The 19435-nt window shown below is 49.6% G+C and overlaps 1 protein-coding gene across 16 annotated transcripts; it reads right to left on the minus strand.

Annotated features, from left to right (window-relative positions):
• Window positions 1-298: 298 nt before the first annotated feature.
• ACCS (1-aminocyclopropane-1-carboxylate synthase homolog (inactive)) lies at window positions 299-18952 on the minus strand. Of its 16 annotated transcripts, none has more exons than XM_077961020.1 (16): window positions 17372-18712; window positions 16728-17015; window positions 13047-13106; window positions 10850-10920; window positions 9664-9733; window positions 8672-8738; window positions 6910-7007; window positions 6364-6441; window positions 5505-5605; window positions 4769-4858; window positions 3214-3259; window positions 2959-3100; window positions 994-1136; window positions 728-881; window positions 521-554; window positions 299-489 (listed from the first exon to the last, which is right to left on the minus strand). In XM_077961020.1, exons 1-15 carry the CDS (start codon window positions 17468-17470, stop codon window positions 538-540), a joined length of 1524 nt encoding a protein of 507 aa, XP_077817146.1. In that variant the 5' UTR covers window positions 17471-18712; the 3' UTR covers window positions 299-489; window positions 521-537.
• Between the last annotated feature and the right edge of the window lie 483 nt (window positions 18953-19435).

Raw genomic sequence — 19435 nt, forward strand, 5'->3', positions numbered from 1 at the left:
ATCCCGGTGTGCTGTGAGCCCAACTGTCCTAAATGTGGGGAGAACAATCTGAACAAAACATTCATTCCATTCTCCTCGGAGTTTGGAAGTTATCACTTTTTTTTATTTTTCTGCACACTCTCCTGTATGTGCTGTTCCTTTACTCATTTCCATGGCGACAAAGAAAGAGGAATGATGGTGCTATCAGAAAGAAGGTACAGGTTGTTTGTTTTCTTTTCACATCCTCAGGAGGGCTGAGGCTCTGGTTAGAAGCAGTCACGACTCCTCCATTCTAAATAACTCACAATGGAGACATCGGGACTCTCTAGTTTTGTTTAATAGGAGAGAGGGAGGGCCCAGGCTGAACCATAGCTTAAGGAGTTTCTCACGGCTACAGCAAAAGGCAAGAAACAGTTCTTTGGGTGCAAAGCCAAGTTAGACACCTTCCTGGCAAATGGCACATCCACAGTCGGTCTTCTGCAGCCCCGGAACACCCCAGGTCCACAGTGGCTGCTGGGCCCTCTGGCCACGAGGCAATGACCAGCTCACCTGCGTTGGTCACTTGGCTCCTGGCTCTGAGAGGAAGGGGGGTCTTCAGCCACTTGGGATTTGCCTGCAAGCACCTGCCGGACCCTCTGCATCCCTGGGAAGGGGAAGTGGGGGGCCAGTTGGCACTGATGGCCAGGTGGGTGGGGACAAACAAGCAGAAGCCAGAGTGAAGGCTGGGCTGGGAAGGCAGGCTGCTCACCCAGGCAAAGCCGGTGGGCCTGGTCTGAGAAGACAAAGCGAAACCAACCAGGCTCTTTACACTCGAAGGCCTTGCCAAAGGATAGCAGCACCTTGTTGTCCAAAAAGCGGCGCCAGAGCAGCATTTCCTCCTCAAAGGTGCCCTTGGGCAGGTACTGAAAGGGTGGAAGGGGCTCAGGACAGAGCTGAGACCCCTCACCAACTGCCCCTCACCTGCTGGAGGGAAGCCTGAAACTCCCTCCCAGCCCGCACCTCCACTGGCATTACCTTTCTCAAGTCAACCCAGATGAAGAAGCCAGCCCCACGACTCAAGAAGGGGATCCCCAACGCCCTGAGCTCTTCCGAGACGTAGGTGTGGGCAGCCTTGAGCCGGGCATGGTTTTCCGGCAGGTACACCTGGTTGATCCAGTCTGTTTGGGTGAAAGAGAGGCCAGAAGATCAATCTTTCATCAACCCTCTACTTGGTCCCGCTAGTCTAAATGCTGTAAAGAAAAAGGCCATAAGCTGCCAGGATGCTGTTGAGTCCCTCCTCTAGCTGGCTGCTGTGGTGGGGAGGATTATGAAGGGGAGGTCAAGAAGGGATGGAAATTCAGTGTTCAATGTAAAGCACCTTAAACCTAGATACTCAGCCCTGACAGCTCCAGGTCCCACACTCCCTCAGGAGTCCAGAGCACAAAGTCCCCCAGGATAAAGAATCAAACCCAAGGTTTATCTAGTTCTAAAGTTCCAGAGTGATCCTTTGTAGTCCCACCGACCAAGGTTCAGATCCCAGTGTGGCCAATGACAAGGGTGGGTCCTTGGGCAACTTCACCTCTCTGACCCTCATTGTTTGTACTTTTTGTTGTTGCCATACAGTTCTAAGAATTCTAATATACGTATATGTTTATGTAACCACCACCATAGTCAGGATGCTGAACAGTTCCACCACTCTAAAGAACACCCTGATGCTGTTTATAGTCACACTGGCCCCTTCCCTGCAAGCACAGATCTGTTCTCCATCACTACAGTTTTGCCTTTTCCAGAATGTCATCGAATTGGAATTATATAGCATGTAATCTTTTAAGGCTAGCTGCTTTCACTCAGCACGATTCCTTTGAAACTATCCCATGTTGCCATGGATTTTATTGCACAGTAGTGTTCCATTGAGTGGATGGACCACGGTTTTTGCATCCACACATCTGTGGAAGGACATTTGGGTTGTTTCCAGTTATGGGTGATTATGAATAAAGCAGAGGTTTTTGTGTGACCATCAAGGTCAATATCTAGGAGTAGGATTGCTGAATGACTTGGCAAGTGTATGTTTAGCTTTATAAGAAACTGCTGAATTTTTTTCCAAAGTGGCTGAACTACTTACACTCCTACCAGCAATGTATGAGACTTCCAGCTGCTCCTTATCTTTGTCAACACTTGATGTTGTCACTATTTTTAAAACTTTTAGCTACTATAGTGAGTGGGGTAGTATCTGGTCCTCATTTTCCTCATCTGTAAAATAATAAGGAAAATATAGGAATTCTTGCTTCCTAGGATTCTAAAGAGAATGAGATGATACAGCAGGTGCATTTGCTAGGCTCAGTAAATGGTGGCATTGACAGGTAACCTTTGCTATTTAAACTCACTATTTGAATCCAGGAATAGAACAGATTCACAGGAAGAGACATACTTCCATTACAACAATTTTTCCTTACAAGCTTCTTCTCTGTTTGTGTTGTTGTTGTTGTTAAAGACATGGTCTTACTCTGTCACCCGAGTGGGAGTGCAGTGGCATGACGAAGGCTCACTGTAGCCTCAACCTCACAGGCTCAAGTGATCCTCCCACCTCAGCCTCCCAAAGTGCTGAAATTACAGGCATGAGCCACCATGCTTGACCCTGCTCTGTTTTTTAAGTGCTCTCAGCTAATCATAATGAATTCACATTAATCAAGTGCCTATTATATGCCAGGCACTATTCTAATTGAATTACAAATCACACTAACCTGTTACAGGACAGGTACCATTATGATCACTGCTTTACAGATGAGGAAACTGAGGCTCATACAGATAAAGAGGTAAAGCAAAGTGCCGCATGGACAGGAAGTGACCAAATAGGGTATGGACCCAGTCTGGGTCCAGAGCTGGTACTCTCTAACCCAACCCTAAATTCTTCTCATACAAGAAGCATCTATGATTCCTGGCTGTTCCCAGGATGCCTCCAACCCTCCTCCCATTTTCAGGTCACCAGGCCCAGGCAGTCACCACGGTCCCGCAGCAGCTGTGCCATCTGGTACTGGACCAAGCCACTGAGGCCGTGGTAGCGGCAGAGGGAAGCCACGGCAGTGGCCACGTCCTGGTTTTCTGTGTACAGTGTGCCAAAGCGGAGCCCAGACATCCCGAAATCCTGCAGGAAGAAGCACCCTAGGTGGTGGCCAGCCCTCCATGGAGGAAGCTGCTTCCACCCACCTCGCTGCCCTCCCACCCTCCTGACACCCCCAAGGCCAGCCAGGAACTCACCTTGCTGGTTGCCCACATCACGTGGGTCCTCTGGGGGTCAGGCAGCCTGCAGAGAGCACAGCGTGGGAACAGAGGCAACACAGAACTATGGGAACCCACACGTGTTTGGTTGAACAAATGAAGAGATGGGTGGTTGAATCTAGTTTTGGTTCCGGGACAAGCCCTGGTTTCATCTCTTTGAACCACCCATTCCCATGCATCCTTTAGAGCAGGGGTCAGCAAATGACTGCCTGTGGGCCAAACCTAGCCTGCTGCCCGTTTCTTTGTAAATAAAGTTTTATCGGAACACAGCCATGCTCATTCATTTACACAGTGTCTGTGGCAAAGTTGAGTGAGAGAGCATATGGCCTGGAAAGCCTAAAATATTTATCATCTGGCCTTTGCAGGAAAAGTTTGCTGGCCCCTGATCTAGAGCCTAGCTCAAATGTCACTCATCAAAGAGACTTTCCCTAACCACTCCCCCTGGGATGAGGCCAATCAGGTACCCTAAACAGATCCTCTCACAGCTCCCTGGTCTCTCCCTTTTAGCATTCATCATGGCCATAATCCAATGGCTGGATGTGCATTTAGCTGCTGAAATGTTTTTTTTCTGGCTAGAAATTAAAGTTCCACACAGGAAGGGCCTGTGTCTTTCCTGTTCACTGTTGTATCTCCAGCACTTAGCACAGCACCTGCCATGAAATCGATGCTCAATAATTTTTTTTGTTAATGACTAACCAAGGATCATGGACAATCACTTTTTGTCTGTGCCTCACTTTCCTAATCCAAAAAATAGATGGGATTCACAATCCATGCTCCATTCACTCCTCAAGGCTTTGTGAAGACGAGAAGAGAAGGCTAATGGAAAGGACTTGACAGGGCTGAAGGTTCTGGACAAACAGCAGGAACTGTTAGAATTCCTGAAGGTCAGATTCACAGACGGCACACATGATCTGATCCCCGCTTTCTTTTTTTTCCCATAGAAACAGAGTCTCTCTATGTTGCCCAGGATGGTCTCAAACTCCTGGGCTCAAGCAATCCTCCCACCTTGGCCTCCCAAAGTGCTGGGATTACAAGCATGGGCCAGTGTGCCTTGAGGATGATCTGCTCCAAGTGTTCCCAAAGGTATTCTGGCCACAAATGCTTTGCTTACAGTAAACCTAATGAAAAACCCCAAAATGTAAATATCCAGAGGTGTTTGGCACATGCAAGGGGCTCCAGAGGTGCTGAGTGAATGAATGAGTGAGTAAATGAATGAATGAAAGAATAAAACTGGAGCCACTCTGGAGGTAAAGGAAACAGCAAAGAGGCCAATTTCCCATCCACTCAGCCCTAACTTAAGGAATCCTGAGGCCTCTTCTTGGAGTTCTCAGAAATTCCACAGAATAACTTGAAAATCACGAATCTAGCCCAACCCTCCCTACTTCTCATTAGGAGATCTGAGGACCAGTGGGATCAGCTGGGTGGAAATGGAATTGCTCTGGGCAGGCCATGCCCCGTGGGCTGAGCCAGAAAGTGGTCGGGGCTCCGTGGGATAATAGGGGCTGAGGGAGTTAGCTGAGTCGGGGAGCCTCACCTTTCCAGGCTTAGGACACTGCGGTACCCAGCTGACTCCTCAAACACGGACAGCATGTAGACCTCATCCACAATCACATGCAGCTTGTGCCTGGGGTGAGGCAGGGGGTGGGGAGGAGAGACTTAGTGTGTAGGGCAAATGCGTCCCGCAGGGTGGGGAGGCAATACATGAGAAAACCAGAGGGGCCGGGGTCTAGCCCCGGGTTATCAAACTTGTTTTTTCCAGAACACCTTTCTTTGACCTATTTTTCCAACAGAAAGCCATACATATACAGCAGGTGACAGAGGAGCTTTTGAAGCACTGTAGGGGAGAAAGGGAGCCCTCGGGCACCTCCATGGAGGGGCAGGGGCATGCACAAGAGCTCGAGTCAGAGAGACGCAGGTTCAAGTCCGGCTCCACCCCTCACTTGACCACTCGAAGGCTCAGTGAGCTGGGCATGATAACAGCATCAGTACCTGACAGGTTTGTTGTGAGGATTGTATGAGGCACATAAAGTGCTTAGCATGGTGCCTGGCCCCTAGAGTGTGCGATAATTGATAGCTATTGTTATAAAGAGCCAAAGAGAAAGAGGAATGGCATCCCACAAATCCCTGCTTCCCCACTCTACTGCCAAGGAAGGGCCAAAGCAAGTAGCAGCCCACAGTGGGGTGAAGAGAGTAGAAAAACCTGCACCAAACCCACATTGGAACCCCAGGCTGCCCAGACCCTGTGTCGGGGCCAGTGTGGGGTACCTCACCTCTTGGCAAATACCAGGTACTCCTGCAGCTCTTCCGGGGAGTAGATGTCACCCAGAGGGTTCTGGGGGTTGATGAGGATGAGGCCTTTGACCTTCACACCCTGAAACCATCCGTTAGGATAGGCGACCCTCAGCTCTTCCCCAAGGCCAGAGCCACACAGTCAAAGGGGGCTGGTCACTGGAAGGCTCCCAGGGAGATTTGATGGGGACATGTTCATAACACCACATGAAGCAAACAAGCGGGACACAGAATTACATCTGCAGCATCAGATAAAGGCAGAGGCCAAGGACCAGAGAGAAATGTGTCCACATGCCAGTAGGTTACCTTTGCTGGTAGAATTTTGGGTGGGCCTTTTGCAGTTTCAAAATTCCTACAGTGAGTATGTATAGCTTTCATGACCGAAGTAAAAAAATTAAGTAGATTTTTGAAAAGTAGGCGGGAAAGGAATCACTGGAATACTGGTCTCTGTTCTTCTTTGGGAGTCCTCAGGTCCCCTCAAAGTGAGCAAGATTGCCCCCTCAAATGACCAGGGAGACTCATTAAACCACAGACTCCTACACGCCACACTTGACCCACTGAACCAGAATCAGATGGATCAGCGATGGGGGTATCCTTAGTGACATTCCCTGGTTGATTCTCTGTGAACTGAGGTCTAAGAGTCTGTTTTGAAAGGGAAGACCCTCCCTGGGCAGGGTTCTGCCTGACTCCCAGAATAATTCTGTGCTACCACCCTACCTGTCTGTCCTCATCACTGAGTACCAACCCTACTCCTGGGAGGAGATCAGCCACAAGAAGAGGGGTCCAGGCCCTGCTCAGACCCACCCACTCCCAGCCTCGGGTTTGATTTGATCCCCAGACCTCAGAGTGAGCTTCTCGCAGGGCCATCTCCAGCTTCTCCACTGTGAGCTGGAAGGGGCGTGTGTCTAGCCCAGTGACCTGGAAAAAGACCCATCAGAGCCACCAGCCACATTCAGTGACCACTGCCCCCCAAACACACATGAACTCTCAGGCCTCTCCTCCCCTGTAAACCCCAGCCTCCTCAGAAGAGTCTCTGGAAAAGCAGGTGGGAGCCCCCGCCTCTTACTGCCATCCACCCCCACCCCACCACTTCAGGGACCCCCTCATCACTCTCGGGTGCTATACTTAGGTCTGCCCTGCTCTGTTCCCACCTCATTGTTTCTGGGTCTGGCTCTTGGCTTCTACATCATCCCCAGGGATCTCAGAGACTAGAACTTTGGAACCACTGGGGATCCCAGGCACAGGCAGCCATGTGGCAACAGAAGGCTCCATTCCCTACTCATCACAACCCCAGAGCCCTCAGCATGGACGACCCTCAAATTCAGACTCAGGAAACTCTTGACCACAGGCACGCCCCAGTTCTACCTGGGAAGCCAAGACTCTTACCTCACTGTCCAAGTAGACACAGGCCAGTCGGACATTGCCGTAGAGACACACGTGCTGTGTGATGGCGCCATAGTAAGGGGTGGGGATCAGGAAAGCCTCTGGGGGCAGGAGTGGGTGACGGCCTGTCACTTTCTGGCCAGAACACCCCAGACCCTCTGTCCACTGTCCCCACTCCCTCTCTAGGCCTTTAACTTCCTTGGGGACCATTTGGGGCATGCTTGCACTCTCAACTCCCAAAACACTTTCGAAAGCTTGGATCCACTGAGATCAGCCCCTGATATGGTTTGGCTGTGTCCCCACCCAAATCTCATCTTGAATTATAACTCCCGTAATTTCCATGTGTCATGGGAGGTACCTGGAGGGAAGTAATTGAATCATGGGGGCAGGTCTTTCCTGTGCTGTTCTGGTGATAGGGAAGTAAGTCCCACAAGATCTGGTGGTTTTATAGAGGGGAGTTCCCCTACACAACCTCTCTTGCCTGCCACCATGTAAGATGTGACTTTGCTCCTCATTCGCCTTCCACCATGATTGCGAGGCCTCCCCAGCCATGTGGAACTGTGAATCCATTAAACCTCTTTCCTTTATAAATTACCCAGTCTTGGGTATGTCTTTATTAGCAGCATGAGAACAGACTAATACAGCCCCCTTTCTAATTATTAACAGCTAACATTTGCTAAGCACTTACGATGTGATGGCAAATGCACTGAACATTTGTTTCTATTTTATCTCATTTGCTCCTGACAATTAGTCTCCGAAGTAGGTACTATTTATTATATCCTAACTTTATAGATGGGGAAACTGAAGCTTAGAAGGTTCCTGTTCTTGATTGTTCTGGAATGGGCAGGAAATTGCCTATCATATCCTTACAATGAATCTCTCGTTGATGGTTCAAATCCTGGTTACTACCTCTCTTTGTGTGACTTTGACAAGTTAACCTCCTGTGCCTTAGTCTCCTCATCTGTAAAATGGAGATCATCATAGAACCAACCTCATTGAAGTATTGTGAGGATTAAACAAAATACTCTACATAAAGCCTTAGGCCAGTCCCTGGAACACAATTCATTAAATGTTACTAATAATCTCATTATTAATTAAGTTACCATGAATGGGTCTCTTTTCCTTGCAACCAGTAACCCCTGACCATAACTGATTCTTAAAACAATCTGCTCTTGCGGCAGGCACTGCTGGCTGGCTGCCCATTCAACAGCCATTTCAATTTCCTTCTGTGCTAAGACAGTACCAGTTTTTTCAGGCATGACCAACAACATGTCTGAGGAAGGTTGGCCTTCCCCTAGCCCTGGGGGACAAACCACGTCTGGTTTCAGGCAACCCTTTGCCAGGGACCATTTTGGAGATAGGTTTATGAGTCAGTTCTGGTCAGGAAGATAGAAGGGGGCCTCTTCTGGGAAACAGCATCCCTATCCCCATCTCCTGATAAAAAAGAGACAGGCACGGCACGACCACATCCCTTTCTTCCTGCTCTAAGACACACTGTCACGTGAGGATGCGACAGCCCCCTTATGAGCATGAAGCAGCCAAGGTCATGGCAGAGAGAAAGCCCAGGACCCCAATAGCACACTAACCTCCCCTGGAACTGCTGACCCCCGGGTGCTTTGTCAAGTCACTTATTCACGCCCCCTGCAATCTAGTATATTCTAGTGTGCCTGAAAGCATACTATTGCAGCCCTTGAGGCCAGGCAACGGGGGGCCCTGTAGGCACAACGGGGCTCACAGTGCAGGGCAGGCCACAGAGATCACTTACCCCCCGCCTCACACAGCACCGTGGCCAGAGCAGAGAAGAGCGAGGCACCACCATTCAGGACAACCACCTAAGGGTGACATATCCAAGGGATGAAGATGAACCAGTTCCAGGAGTGGGCGGGGACCCGCAGCCTCCCAGGACAGCACAGAGGGAGCGTCAGGCCCTGCCTTGGTGCCACCTGGGGCTCTGTCACAACAAAGCCACTAGACTAACAGCCAAGCTCATCCGTGTGGACCCTGCTCCAGATCATCTGAGCCAGGAAGAGGGGGCTGGTCACTAAGAGGGTCTTGCCTGAGGGTGTGGAGGCAGAAGGCCCACAGAACAACATGGGGTGGAAATTATACCCAAACTCTAAACATCGAGGAGGGAGAAGGTATTCCTAATTCTACTTTGAAACAAATCAAAACTATGTGAAGGGCAGATCTCAACCCCAGCTTACCCTCAGGCCAGCCAAGAGGTGGGGAATGGAAGCTAGGCTTAGTGGCTCACACCTGTAATCCCAGTACTTTGGGAGGCTGAGGCGGGCAGATTACTTGAGGTCAGTAGTTTGAGAGTAGTCTGACCAACATAGTAAAACCCCGTCTCTACTAAAAATACAAAAATTAGCCAGGCATGGTGGTGCACGCCTGTAATCCCAGCTACTCGGGAGGCTGAGGCAGAAGAATCACGGAAACACAAGAGGCAGAGGTTGCAGTGAGCCAAGATTGCACCACTACATTCCTGTCTGGGAGACTGAACAAGAGTCTGTCTGGAAAAAGAAGGAGGAGGAGGAGGAGGAGGAGGAGGGAGGGAGGGAGGGAGGGACGGAGGAAGGGAGGGAGGGAGGGAGGGAGGGAGGAAGGAAGGAGGGAAGGAAGGAAGGAAGGAAGGAAGGAAGGAAGGAAGGAAGGAAGGAAGGGAGGGAGGGAGGGAGGGAGGGAGGTAGGGAGGGAGGAAAAAGATGGAGAGGGGAGGCAAGAGAACAGGAAGGAGCAGTGGAGGGGGCTACTCACGTTCTCTGGTCTCAGTGGCGCTGGGCTCTTGCAGTAGAAAGACAGGAACTTGGCCACTTCCTCCCGGAGGCTGAAGATAAGACAAATAGGCAGTGCTTGCCAGATGGTCCCCAACCCACGGTGCATCCCGAAGCTCCTCTGGTGAATCCTCAGGCACCTGCCATCACTATTCCCTAATTTCCCACGATGGGGGTGTGGGTGCCTCTGTCTCCACTCCTCAGCACCCACCTTCTCCTCCCCACTACCCACATGCATTGCAGTGGACACCCCACCGCACCTAATCAGGAGATTTCAGGGATTATCAAAAGTAACACTCTCTATGGAGATCTAGCTAATTATACGAATAAACATTATTACTACAACAATAACTATTAGCACCATTATTGTTGCTCATATATTTTAAGCATTTACCTTATACAAATGTTATTTAGAAGACTTTTACTTACTCTTCATAATAATCCTATGATGTGGTTACTACTATCATTATTATTATTACTCCCATTGTACAGTCAAAGAAACAAAAACTGAGATTTAAAGGAATTAAGTCACTTGCTGGTAAGAGGCACAGTCCACACTCAAGCCCAGTGGTCTGACTCCAGGGCCCATCATCCTAATGACTACATTAGAAGAACACATGCTTTGCAATCAGTCTTGGGATCAGGTCCTGCTCAGCTGCTGAGCCCTTAGAACAGTGTCCCCAAGCAAGTGTTCAATAAGCACAAGCTACTATTAGTGTTACTTACCACCTCCCCTTTTAGCATTAGGAAAAGGCCCCAGCCAGCTCCCCCAACAGCAATTATGGCTTCTCTAAAGCTACCAACAAAGCAGGGACAAAGACTCCTCGCCTGAAGGCCCTCCCCATGCTACAGAGCCAGGTTCCCAGAAACCAGACTAGAGACCCCTGTGCTGAGGTGGGACTGGCAGGAGACCCCAGGTCACCAGGTCTCCAGAACTAGGCCCTCAGCCTACTGCAGGCTTTCTCAGCCTCCCACTACTGATGTTCGGGGCCGGGTCATTCTTCGTGGTGGCGGCTGTCCTGTGCATTGTAGGAACTTTAGCAGCAACCCTGACCTCTACACACCAAATGCCAGGAGCACCTGACTTCCCAGTTCTAACAACCAAAAATGTCTCCAGACATTGCCACACATCCCCAGGGGGCCAAACTCACCCTATGGCAACTACTTACAACAGATGTCCCCTCCAGTCAGCGTACTGCAGCAGGGACGGCTCCACTCTCTGCATGTCGCTCTGACTCAGCTGGGGACAGACAGGGAAGAGCGGGGCTGAGGGCCGGCACTGCTGCCTGTATCCACAGCACAGGGCAGGTAAAGCTGAATGCTTGTTCTGCTCATCAGAGAAACCGTGAGAGGCGCAGACAGTGACAGCTTTCTCATACCCATGTTCCAGGTGAGGAAACTGAGGTCCAAAAAAATGAGGTCACTCAGCCAAGGTCACAGAGCTGGCAAGTGGCAGAGCTGAGACAAAAACCCCAAATTTTTGACTCCTAGTCTGGCACTCTTTATACAACACTGCCACCTAAAAAATTGGAGGGGTGGGTTTGCAGAAGCAGTAACGGGAGACCACACTGATCAGCATCTCCTTGGGGGCGACAGAAGACACTGAGAGCTAGAACCTCAGTCTTGGCTCCAACTTCTACAGGGACTTAGGCCACTGTCTTCCTGTAAGCTCAGCTTGACCTCACACTTTGGAAGACATAGCAGTTTCTAGACCACCCACTCCATGACCAGGTGCTAGGTTAGAAACTCCTACTATTGTAGGCACTTTGTCAAAGAAGGCCCAATGCAGGGGCCTTGCGCACTGGGGCCAAAAGGAAGAAAGGGAATCAGCCACTTCTACATAACTGGGTCCAGCTTTCGCCCTCTCTCCCTTCCTCCCTTAGAGCCACAATGTCCAATATGGTAGCCACTGGCCACATGCGGCAAATGAGCATTTGAAATGTGGTTCAACTGAATTAAGACACACTGGATTTTGAAAAGTTGGTAGGAAAAAAGTATGTAAAATATATCATTAATAATTTTTATACTGATGACATGCTGAAATGGTCATATTTTGAATATATTGGGCTAAATAAAATATATTATTAAAATTAATTTTTACCTGGAATCTTTTTTATTTTTTTAATAGAAAATTTAAATTGCTATATGTGGCTCACCTTTTATTTCAGTGTTTAGCTGCCTGAGAAGAAGGAGCTGGCTTTAGGTAAAACAGGCCTTTAAAATCTATTCCCTGGCCGGGCACAGTGGCTCACACCTGTAATCCCAGCACTTTGGGAGGCTGAGGCAGGGAAATCACGAAGTCAGGAGTTCGAGACCAGCCTGGCCAAAATGATTAAACCCTGTCTCTACCAAAAATACAAAAATTAGCCGAGCGTGGTGGTGTGTGCCTGTAATCCCAGCTACTTAGGAGGCTGTGGTAGGAGAATTGCTTGAATCCGGGAGGAGGGGGTTGTAGTGAGCTGAGATCATGCCACTACACTCCTGCCTGGGCAACAGAGCGAGACTCCATCTCAAATAAATTAATTAATTAGATATATTCCCTATAAGCCCTTTCCCTTGGGGTTGAGATTTCTCACCTTTGGAAATATGTTCCTTTGGGTTAAGCATTGCTGTCTCTACAAACCCAAACTCTGCCACTGCCACCTTGGGAGACACATTTATTAGACGTTGTCAGTGGTTGCTAAGATGGCTCACCCCAGCTCAAGAAATCGGATTATAAAATTTCAGAGATGTTTCAAGCTGTGTTAAAACAGCCACTTTAAAAAAGCAAATTAATATAAACGGACAATGAAATAAATTATCTTACAAACAAAGGTGATAAGCACTCAAACATCATCACTTCCTGATTTGCTAGTACCTTTTACTATCTATGCTTTTGAGGTCAGTTCTGTCTACGTGTCTGTACGGTGAAAATATTACCTAAGTGTGCTCGTGCACCTCTCTTCCAACTCTGCCTGCAGTGATATCACAAGAGGAGGTTGAAATTGGCCATGGTGGGAGTATTTACACTATGGAAATTGGCAAAGCTACACATCGGGGGTTTATTTTTGTCCCCCTGAAGAGCTACTCGCTAAATATCTACACCACAAAGCACTGAGTGTTTCCCTCTGAGATCAGGGGACCCAACACAGCAGGAGGGACTGAGTGAAATAAGAGTCTGCAGAGATGAAGAAATAGGACTAGAGGGGGAAAGTAACTCACTTAAGAACACGCAGAAAACTGTCCCAAGGTTGGCCTGGAACCTGGGTCTCCTGATTCCCAGGCCAGGGCCACTGAGCCAAGCAGTAGGCTCCTGTTGGGAAAGCGTCCCAGGGAAGACAGCTCCTCGGAGCTAGTGATGCCCCCCAGAGGTGCCCTAGGACTTACCCGCCAGGACAGCAGGTCAAAGCAGAGTTTGTTCTCACTGACACCCAAGTTGATGATGCCCTGAAGGTACAGAGGCAGGGTTAGCATGGCAGGGGGTGCCAGTGAAAGGCCCCAGGAGCCCATGGAGGCAGCAAAGCAAAATGGGAGCTATCTACAACCCCACCCTTTCAACCACCCCTCCTTGCCTTTGCTCAAGGTGTGCCTTCTGATCAGCTGCCTGATCCCATCTTCCCATTTCTAAAGCTCTGTCCAAACGCCATGTCCTCCAGGAAGTCCCCCCTATAATGCCACCCGGAAGGGATCTTTTCTTCTGCATCCCACAGCTCTTGATCTGTCCCCTTTAGAGCACTGGTCAGTTTCCACCCCAGGTCACAGGGATTGACATACACACCATATCTCCCGTACTGAGGGTAAGCTCCCTGAAGGACAGATGTGTGCTGAAGACACTGCCGTGTCTCTCGAGGGGCTTAGTGGGACTCAATACACATTTACAGAATGAAAGAAGACAGAGGGTATATTGGCAGTCTGGCAGGAACAGAAGCAAAGGTGGGTGTAGATCAAGAACAGGTTCCTTTGCCAGTGCAAATACTCCCCCAGGAGACCCTGCAACATTACACAATACCTTGATCCCCACTCCATAGGCATTTATTGTCACAGGAGAGGCTGACAGGCATAACCCGAGCTCTCCCTTACAGAGTCCCCACGGAGACTCGGTGCAGCCTCACAGCTAACTGCTGACCCCTGAGTTACTGCAGGGGAAGTGAAGGAAGGAAGATGAAAAAGTAAAACCTGAATGAGCTCAGACTATGACAAAATGAAAGGCAGTGCTCCTTCATGCCCTGGGAAGCAAGCTGGGAAGCTCCTCCAAACAGAGCCAATCTATTCACACATCCTGGCAGCTCCAACTTCAAAACACATGCACAGTCCAACCATGTCTCACCCTCCACCGCTGGGACCCTGGTATGAGCCACCATCATTTCTCGTCTATATTATTACAACAGCTTCCCTCCTCTCTCTGTGCATTCTCTTACCTGCCAAGTCAAATCTCCATACAGCAGTCCAAATCATCTTTCCAAACCCCAAATCAGACCACACTGCTCCTCCTTTGAATACCTCTTATTCCACTTTGTCCAAAATCAGAAGGCTCACCAGGTCTTCTGGGGCCCTACAGGATCTATGACCTCCACCACCCCATCACCTTTCTGACCCCATCACCTGCCCATCTTGGTTTTGGCTTTATTCCAGCTCCAGTGGCCCCTCTGCTGTCCCTTGAACTCATCAAGCATGACCCAAGCCTGGAGCCTTTGCACTGGCTCTTCCCCTCTACTGGGAATGCTCTTCCCTAGATAACTGCATGGCTCACTCCCTGTGGCAGGCAGCCTCTAAGGTCCCAGCCTCCTGGCATTCACACCCCTTGAGTGTGGGCTGGGCCTAGCAATGTGCTTCTAATGAACAGAATAGGCAGATGGGGTGGGATGTCACTTCTGAAGTTAGGTTATCAAGAGTCTAAGGCTTCCATCTTGGGTACCCATGACCTCTCATTCTCTCTTGAATCACTTGCCCTGAGAGAATCTAGTTGCCATGTCATGAGGCAATTCTGTGAAGAAGCCCACATGGAGAAGAACTGAAGCCTGCCAATAAGCATGAGAGTGTCATTGGAAGTAGAGCCTCCCATCCAATCCCCTGGCCCCAAGTCAACCTTTCAGATGAGACCACAGCCCCAGCTTTATGGCACCTTCACAAAAGATCTTGTGGCTGGGTGCGGTGGCTTGGCCGGGCGCAGTGGCTCATGCCTGTAATCCCAGCACTTTGGGAGGTTGAGGCAGGCAGATCACCTGAGGTCAAGAGTTCGTGGCCAGCCTGGCCAACACGGCAAAACCCCATCTCTACTAAAAATACAAAAATTAGCCGGGCACAGTGGCACACGCCTGTAATCCCAGCTACTCGGGAGGCTGAGGCAGAATCACTTGAACCCGGGAGACAGAGGTTGTGGTGAACCGAGATCATGCCACTGCACTCCAGCCTGGGTGACACAGCAACACCCCATCACAAAAAAAAAAAAAAGATCTTGAGCCTGAGGCATCCACCAGGATTCTGAACCCCAGAAATTATGCACTGTTGTTTTAACTTGCTAGATTTGAGGTCATTTGTTATGCAACGATAACTAAGACAATCCCTCACTTTTTCCAGGTATCTGCTCAAATGTTCACCCTATTAAAATAGCCTTCTGTGACCTCCTTCTACTTAATAGCAACATCCCCAGCCCACCCATCATTCTCTGTCTTCTTTACCCTGGTTTATGTTTCTCTATAGTATTTACCACCATATAGTATATATATTTTTTCTCTGTCCATTCACTGTCTGTCTCCCTAACTAGAATATGAGCTCTATGAGGATCAGAACTTTGTTTCTGTTCACATCTATATGGTAGATGCTCAACAAATAAGGATTATTAAAGGGTTACCGTAACAGCTTTCTGACTCCTGAAGGCATTATGAGAATAGCTTATATTGGGGACAGAAAATATTAATAGCAGCTATCATTTATTGAGTAGCACTGTGCTAAAAACTTCATATACTTGCTCTCATTTAATCTTGACTCTTCTACACAGCAGGTATTATTATCCCATTTTATTTTATTTTTGTTTGTTTCCTGTTTTTTTTTTTTTTTTTTTTTTTTTTTTTTTTTTTTTGAGACGGAGTCTCGCTCTGTCGCCGAGGCTGGAGTGCAGTGGCCGGATCTCAGCTCACTGCAAACTCCGCCTCCCGGGTCCATGCCATTCTCCTGCCTCAGCCTCCCGAGTAGCTGGGACTACAGGCGCCCGCCACTTCGCCCGGCTAGTTTTTTGTATTTTTTAGTAGAGACGGGGTTTCACTGGGTTAGCCAGGATGGTCTCGATCTCCTGACCTCATGATCCACCCGTCTCGGCCTCCCAAAGTGCTGGGATTACAGGCGTGAGCCACCACGCCCGGCCTGTTTCCTGTTATTTTGAGACAGGGTCTCACTCCGTTGCCCAGGCTAGAATGCAGTGGCGTGATCTTGGCTCACTATAGCATTGACCTCCAGGTTCAAGCAATCCTTCCACCTCAGCCTCCCCAGTAGCTGGGACCACAGGTGCACACCACCACACCCTGCTAATTTTTTTATTTTTATTTTTTTGTGGTGATGGGGTCTTGCTATGTGGCCCAGGCTGGTCTCAAACTCCTGGCCTCAAGGGTTCCCTCTGCCTCAGCCTCCCAAAGTGCTGGGATTACAGGCGTGAACCACCATGCCTGGTGTCATTATTTCATTTTAGAGATAATTTAAGATTCAAGGAAGTGAAGTAACTAGCTCAGCAATAAACAACCTATAAGTAAAACAGTTGCGACCTGAACCTTAGTTCTGCCCTAGCTCTAAAGTTGGACAGTTGACAGGTCATGGGTCAGAATCCATAGAAGAACATCGTGTGGCTCTTGAATTCCTCCCTCACAAATCAAGGTCCCCTGTATTCCAAATGGACCATTTCCTGATCCAGGCAGTACACTGGAGCCTCCCTAAGCTACATCAGAAGCCCTCTTGGAGGTCAGAGGACCGTAACTCCAACCTCACAAGAGCAGGCTGGATGCTGCCTTATTGGTCAAGGTAGGGTACCCCACCCTGCAGTTCCCTCTCGGGTGCCAGTGGGAGGGGAGCTTCACTCACACTGGGGTTCTTGTTCTCATCATACTCATCCATGTGGTAGGTCCTGTAGCCCTCCTCAGCGGAATCCCAGAACCATTTAATCATTCTTCCTCTAGAGGACAGGTAGGAGGTATCAGGGGAGAGCATGGCAGAATCACCCACTCCAGGGAGCTCTGGCAGCTTCTGGTCCAGTTTTCTGGAGCATTCTCCTTCCAGATCATCCCCATGGCTACTGCCCAGGTCCTGCAGGCAGGTGGGGCCCAGACAGGTGGTGGGAGCACTGAAGTCCTTTTGAGGAAGTGTGAACATCTGCAAAAAGACAAAATTCACAGGCCTGCTCAAGGGATTTCCACAGCACCAAGCATCAGAAAGGAGTTGGAGTCATGGGAGTTCCCTTTCTCTTATTCCCTTCCTTTAGGTTTATGCAAAAACCTCCCTTCCTTTAGGTTTATGCACTCATCACTTCCTGTGTCCCTTAGTTGTAACCATATGTGCAATGACTTCAACAAGAAAAACCTGTTAAGGACCTAGTATGTGCCAGGGACTGCACTTGCCATATTTATATGACTTTAATGTATTGCTGCTTTAGCGTGTTCTACTTCTGCATAAGTTTTTCACTCTGCAGCCTAAAGGGTCATCAACATTCTTCTTCCATCCTTGCTCACCTCAATTACCAAATGCCAGGTTAAAATTTCTTGAGTTAAAGCAGAGCATCGCCTGGGAGTCCTGGGGGTCTTGTGGTGTAAAGGGTAGGATGAGATCATGTGGTACTCTGAGGCGGATAGTGGGTGGGAACCGAGGGGAGGGAGGAATGGGGGTCTCCATAAGTGCAGACACCCCAGGCAGAGCTCCAGTGACTGCCTCTTCAGTCCTGAAGAAAAGAGGTGTGGACACCAATGAGGGTGGTCTACTCCTGCCCGCGGGTGTGAACTCCTTCACTTCTCTAAGCCAGTTTAGTTTCCTCATCTGCACAGTGGATATAACAGTAATCACCTCGGTTTGGCCGTGAAGATACAGATATATGGGTTAGTGACAATAAAGTACTTAGAACAAATCCTGGCTGATGATAAAAGTTCAATAAAATATGAGTCATTAGAGCGTAAGTAACTCCTTGCCAATTTTCCAGTCCTGATGCACAACACAAGCTCTGATACACCGGGTGCACCAGAAACTCAGGGGGTACCCACAGTTAAATTTTCCTCTGCAAAGTCTTCTCAGGGGGACTCTTTAAAATTGGCTGGGCTCTCCCGAGAGCGCTCACCTCCGGCTCTCCCGACAGCCGAGGTCCGAGGAAGTACAGCACTGTGGGCGGAAGCCGGGGTGGGAGCAAAGCCTGGGATCTGGGAGCGGCGCGGTTCAAGCCTCCAGGCGTCCAGTGGGACGGCGGCGAATCCACAGCCAGACACACCCGCGCCCGATTAAGCAGGCCTTGGAATCCCGCAAGTGGGGCGGCTACCGCGCACGAAGAACCGAAACGGCCTTCTACAGGGCGGAGGATGTCTCGCGAGAGACGACTCCAGATTTCCAGGCGAAGGAAGTGCGATCGGTGCCAAGGGATTCGAGATGGAAGGGCAGAGGCTTTTGCAAAGTGCACACAGGGAGGCCTGAACGGCTTCCTCCTCTGCAAAGTAGGGGATCCCACCTACTTGGCGGAGCTGGAGGAGCTGGCACTCTGCAGGCGCGTATCACAGGTTGGTTTCCTCCACCGGTAAACGCCCTCCGTCCGGCTCGTTACGCGCGGGTGAGGACAGCGCCGCCCTGCGCTCGGACTAGGAAACTTGAGGGCCGTCTGCCCCGGGCCGGGCTTCCTGGCCTGCTCAGGGCGCAGTTTGTTCCCTCGCCGCTCAGGCCGGGTGCAGTCTCGGCGGAGCCTACGCTTTAAGGGTCACACACGAGGTCTGACCGCGGGACCGGGAAAAGGGAAAGGGGCCCCTTTCAGCGAGGAAGGGGCGGAGCGCTGGTTCCCACCTCCACTCTGGGTGGCTTGCGCGTGCGGGGCCGCCGCCGGGCCGGGTGGGGTCAGTCACCTCCCTCTGCCACCTGGCCTTGGTTCTCCAGTTTTCAAAGGAGGTTAGAGCCACAGAAATTTCTTGGCCAAAGTATGCTTGGCTGCGGCCCCCACAAAGCGCTTTTTAGATTCGGGTGTGAGCATCCTTGTGGCCTTTCATCGCAGCTTGTCATTTCTGCCCCTTTTATTTGTAGGGGATTTTCTTTAGCCCTCATAGGTTCTTAGTTGGGGGAGACTCCTGTTACAAAAGACAAATTAACAAGAGAAAAACAAACACAGATTTACTGACATGTATATTTCATAATAGAAGGGAATGAGTCGCTCTGGAAGAGGTGACTTTGAATTCCATTTTTTATAGCATCTTCAACAAAGAACAGTAATTTTTTTAAGTTACAAGACAAAGAAATAGGACTTCGAGTCTCTCCAGGAGGCAACTTGTGAGACGGCAAAAAACAAAAACAAAACAAAAAAAAAAAAACAAAGGCCAGTTAGTCAAGCTTGTTAATGTAAATTCCTCTGATACCATCTCCAGGCTGTAGGGGTCTAAAGTAGTCTTCGTTCTCCCAGGTAGACGGAGGGACAGGATACCTTTTGTCTTTGTAAACCTGTGTCCTACTTTTAGGCAAAGGGCCAGGGTAGAGAGCTTTCCTGAATCTGCTGCTGCTTGTCTTTAGCACAATCCTTCATGTTTTGGGGAGGCATGTCCTGGTCTCCCACATGT

Source organism: Macaca mulatta, chromosome 14 (genome assembly GCF_049350105.2).
Source record: "Macaca mulatta isolate MMU2019108-1 chromosome 14, T2T-MMU8v2.0, whole genome shotgun sequence".
In the NCBI taxonomy this organism is placed as follows: domain Eukaryota; kingdom Metazoa; phylum Chordata; class Mammalia; order Primates; family Cercopithecidae; genus Macaca; species Macaca mulatta.